This window comes from Chinchilla lanigera, unplaced genomic scaffold, assembly GCF_000276665.1.
Source record: "Chinchilla lanigera isolate Chin_1 unplaced genomic scaffold, ChiLan1.0 scaffold00036, whole genome shotgun sequence".
NCBI classification, from domain to species: domain Eukaryota; kingdom Metazoa; phylum Chordata; class Mammalia; order Rodentia; family Chinchillidae; genus Chinchilla; species Chinchilla lanigera.
The window spans coordinates 16724994-16729463 of NW_004955437.1; the positions used below are offsets into that span (position 1 = coordinate 16724994).

General features: G+C 61.5%; 2 protein-coding genes across 2 annotated transcripts in view; one reads left to right on the forward strand and one right to left on the reverse strand.

The window, feature by feature from the left end:
* The window catches only part of Znf503 (zinc finger protein 503), a gene marked incomplete in the record, with an annotated part of 4064 nt that extends 298 nt beyond the window's left edge, over positions 1 to 3766 (forward strand). Inside the window, 2 exon segments of the mRNA XM_005389916.2 lie at positions 1 to 522; positions 1229 to 3766. Of these exon segments, the coding sequence (XP_005389973.1) occupies positions 217 to 522; positions 1229 to 2857 (1935 nt within the window).
* A 105-nt stretch (positions 3767 to 3871) lies between these two features.
* The window catches only part of LOC102026567 (uncharacterized protein C10orf95-like), a 3051-nt gene continuing 2452 nt past the window's right edge, over positions 3872 to 4470 (reverse strand). Inside the window, exon 2 of the transcript XR_261882.2 lies at positions 3872 to 3953. The gene's annotated coding sequence lies outside the window, so the exon portion shown is untranslated. The remainder of the gene's footprint in view (positions 3954 to 4470) is intronic.

The window sequence follows — 4470 nt, forward strand, 5'->3', positions numbered from 1 at the left end:
GCAGTCCCGCCGGCCGCTCCGGCCTGGCCACGGCTCCGCGGCGGCCACCCAGGATTATTCGCTTCTGGCTCCAGGCGCCGAGAAGGCGCGCTGGGCGCCGGTAGCCGCCGCACCGGCTCCTCCTCCTCCTGCCGCTGCTCCTGCACCCCGGGCGAGCGCGCAGCCCGGAGCCCGCCCCGCGCCTCCCCCCGCTGCTCCCATGCGCGCGGGTGGGTCATGAGCACAGCGCCCTCGCTTTCTGCCCTAAGAAGCAGTAAGCACAGCGGCGGCGGCGGCGGCGGCGGCGCGGACCCTGCCTGGACCAGCAGCGCGCTCTCTGGAAATAGCTCCGGCCCCGGCCCAGGCTCGTCCCCGCCCGGCAGCACCAAGCCTTTTGTGCACGCCGTGCCCCCCTCTGACCCGCTCCGCCAGGCCAACCGCCTGCCCATCAAGGTGCTGAAGATGCTGACCGCTCGGACTGGCCACATTTTGCACCCCGAGTACCTGCAGCCCCTGCCCTCCACGCCCGTCAGCCCCATCGAGGTAAGGACCCTCTCCCAGGGTCAAGCAGGGGCCACCACCCTGGCTGCCTCTCTGCGGGGTTTCTTTCCGCTGGGATCAGAGGGTGGGGGCGGGGTGTCGGAGTGATTCAGCTTCGGGATGGGGGAAGAGGGCACTGCTTCCGCACCTCAAACTAGGTTGAGAAGGGGGAAGGTGGAATGGGGTGCGAATGCGAGCGGGCACTGCGGCCCAAACTTGTGTCTCCTTTTAGTGTTAAATCCCCTACCCCAACCCAAGCCCCCACCTACTGGCGCCCGAAGGAGGGTGGGGGCCTGAAATACCGTCCCAAAGTCGGCGTCCTCAGGCTCCCCAGAAGCTAGAATGTGTTCACAGCCTCTGGGGCTCCAGGCACCCAAGCCCTTACTCTGAAGAATCAAGGAGTGTGTGCGGGCGGGGGGTTACACCTCTGGCTCTAGGAGCTGAAAGCCAAAACATTTTGAGACTTCCCCCTTCCCCAAATCCAGTTAGAGCTCGGAGAATGCAGGCAGGACCCAAACGGGAGGGGGCATCTCCCAAGGGTGAGACTCTTGCTGGTGGGTGTGGAGGGGGTGCTGCCTCGGATTGCGCCTTGGGTGTGCGATGCTCTTTGCGGGCTGTCTCGGAGGGGTCTTAGAGCCCTAAAAGCCAGGAATCTAAAGGGTTTCTCCTCTTTCTCTGTGTGACTCTCCTCCCCCGTCTGACCCTGCAGCTCGATGCCAAGAAGAGCCCGCTGGCGCTGCTGGCGCAAACATGTTCGCAGATCGGGAAGCCCGACCCCTCGCCCTCCTCCAAACTCTCCTCGGTCGCCTCCAACGGGGGCGGCGCGGGTGGTGCAGGCGGCGGCGCCGGGGGAGACAAGGACGCCAAGTCGGGCCCCCTGAAGCTGAGCGACATTGGCGTAGAGGACAAGTCGAGTTTCAAGCCGTACTCCAAACCCGGTTCGGATAAGAAGGAACCCGGAGGCGGCGCGGGAGGCGGCGGCGGCGGGGGCAGCGGCGGGGGTGTTTCGGCGGAGAAGTCCGGATTCCGGGTACCGAGCGCCACCTGCCAGCCATTCACGCCCAGGACAGGCAGCCCGAGCTCCAGCGCCTCGGCCTGCTCTCCAGGAGGCATGCTGCCCTCGGCCGGGGGCGGCCCGGAGGGCAAGGACGACAAGAAAGACCCCGACGCGGGCGGGGGCGGCGGCGGCAAGGGCGCGGGGGGCGCCCCGGCTGAAGGGGGATCCGCGGGGCTGGCGCACGGCCGGATTAGCTGCGGCGGCGGCATCAACGTGGACGTGAACCAGCACCCAGACGGGGGCCCGGGAGGCAAGGCGCTGAGCTCGGACTGCGGAGGCTCGTCCGGCTCCAGCTCGGGCTCCGGCCCAAGCGCGCCCACCTCCTCCTCGGTGCTGGGCTCGGGGCTGGTGGCCCCCGTGTCTCCCTACAAGCCGGGTCAGACAGTGTTCCCTCTGCCTCCGGCGGGCATGACCTACCCAGGCAGCCTGGCCGGGGCCTACGCCGGGTACCCGCCCCAGTTCCTGCCCCACGGCGTGGCGCTCGACCCCACCAAGCCCGGCAGCCTGGTGGGCGCGCAGCTGGCTGCGGCCGCGGCCGGCTCTCTCGGCTGCAGCAAGCCTGCAGGCTCCAGCCCCCTGGCCGGGGCGTCGCCGCCCTCCGTGATGACAGCCAGCTTGTGCCGGGACCCGTACTGCCTAAGCTACCACTGCGCCAGCCACCTGGCCGGGGCGGCGGCCGCCAGCGCTTCGTGCGCGCACGACCCCGCGGCTGCGGCGGCCGCGCTCAAGTCCGGATACCCGCTGGTGTACCCCACGCACCCGCTGCACGGCGTGCACTCCTCGCTCACGGCCGCTGCCGCGGCGGGCGCCACCCCGCCCTCCCTGGCCGGCCACCCCCTCTACCCCTACGGCTTCATGCTCCCCAACGACCCGCTCCCCCACATCTGCAATTGGGTGTCGGCCAACGGGCCGTGCGACAAGCGCTTCGCCACGTCCGAAGAGCTACTGAGCCACTTGCGGACCCATACGGCCTTCCCTGGGACAGACAAACTGCTGTCGGGCTACCCCAGCTCGTCGTCTCTGGCCAGCGCCGCCGCAGCTGCCATGGCTTGCCACATGCACATCCCCACATCGGGCGCACCCGGCAGCCCAGGGACCCTGGCGCTGCGCAGCCCCCACCACGCGCTGGGACTCAGCAGCCGCTACCACCCCTACTCCAAGAGCCCGCTCCCCACGCCTGGCGCCCCGGTGCCGGTGCCCGCCGCCACCGGACCCTATTACTCCCCCTACGCCCTCTACGGACAGAGACTGACCACCGCCTCGGCGCTGGGGTATCAGTGAGGGCGGCCCGGGCGGCCAGCGAGGGACAGAAAGGATCGACGGGGAGGGGAGGAGCCCCGGGAGGGGCGGGATCACCGCAGAGGCTGCGACTCCCGCGCGCGTGGGGAAGACCCAGGCCACGGAAGGAAAATGTATACCGCATCTCACAACCCAACAGCAGCGATCGAGACCCGGTGGGAAATTACCCTCTCCTCCACCACTCACCTCCCCACCCAAACTTTATAAAAGTTGAAAAAAATATCATTTGACTTTTTATAGAAAAGAAGGAAAAAATAATTGAGAAAGTGTTCACCCGAGGACTTCATCGGTGAACACTGGTATTTATTTATGTTAGCTCCAAGCGGACGCGTGGTTCAAAAGTGCATTATTTAGTTTGAGCTCCGTAGGTAAAGAGGAGGGAGAAAAAAAATTTTTTTAAACTTGAGGGTAAAAACGTGGAAAACAAACCCTCCTATCCCTTGTAGATTATAAATAAAAACAAAACCGCCACAGAACTAGAGGTCTTCTCTTTAATGTTACTTTAAAATTGCTATGATTGTATCGTACGTTCTTATTTAATGTCTGATTGAAACACAAATTTACATATGCATGTTTGTTACAAAAAATGAAAAAGACGAAACAAAACGACTCACAATTTGTCAGCTCTGATTTCAAATTCCAATTATTTTTAAGGTGTATACCATCGAAAGAGAATGGGTATTTTTTTGTATGTATTCTGGAAGAAAACACAAAAAAAAAGGAAAAACAATTCTATTCCAAAACCTCATTTGCCTTATTTTGTTCTTTAAAAGGAACACTTAACTATTTTTAATTTTTAAGTCCACCCGCTGAGAAGGGGACAAGGTTTACGTCATGTACTAAAATAATAGACAATGTATCGCTTTAAAGATTAAAATTCCGTATATTTGATGTATTAAAAGGTTTTTCTTCTTCTTCTTTGGTTAAAGAGGAGAGCAAGGCAGCTTCGGCCACTGTGGGCTCCCGGGGCGTCTGGCTCCTCTTCCTCCCAGGAGCGAGGCCGCATTTCCGACGGCTTTGTTGTGATTTTCTGGATGAGGCAAAGGCTTCAACAGGGCCGGCCTTCCTTGGGGTTGGCCTTAGGGAAAACATTTTTCAAAGGTGAAATTGCACAATTTGGAAAGACAGTGTCCTTCGCTGTTGCTCATTTCGTTTTTATTTAAATCTTTCCTGAGCAGCTGGTTTGTTCAAAAAGAAGGAGGGTGGAAGAGGGCCTTCTGGGGGTTGTTTTGGTTAAATTCCTTCCTTGAGATTTTTTGGGCATTTGGGTTTCGTTTTGTGCGGAGAGCGAGCAGGCTGGAACTCGCCGGCCAGGCAGGGTCCCGGGGAAGTGCGGCCACCCACTGCCCCTCTCTCCACTTTCCAAGTCTCTCCTGCTCAGGACAGGCAGTCTGCAGAGAGTAGGGGTCCGAGGGGCTCCTTGGGGAACCTGTTTCTCGGGCCTGGAGAGAGCGATCGGAACCCTCTTGTCCCTCGGGAGCAAAGGGAGTTCGCTCTGCTTTCCTTGGGGCAGCCAGGGCCGGCCACGCGTCAGCGCGTGCCCTCGCCCCCAGCCCCCCCGGGCTCCTTGCTCCCGCCGGGTCCGGACCCGCGGC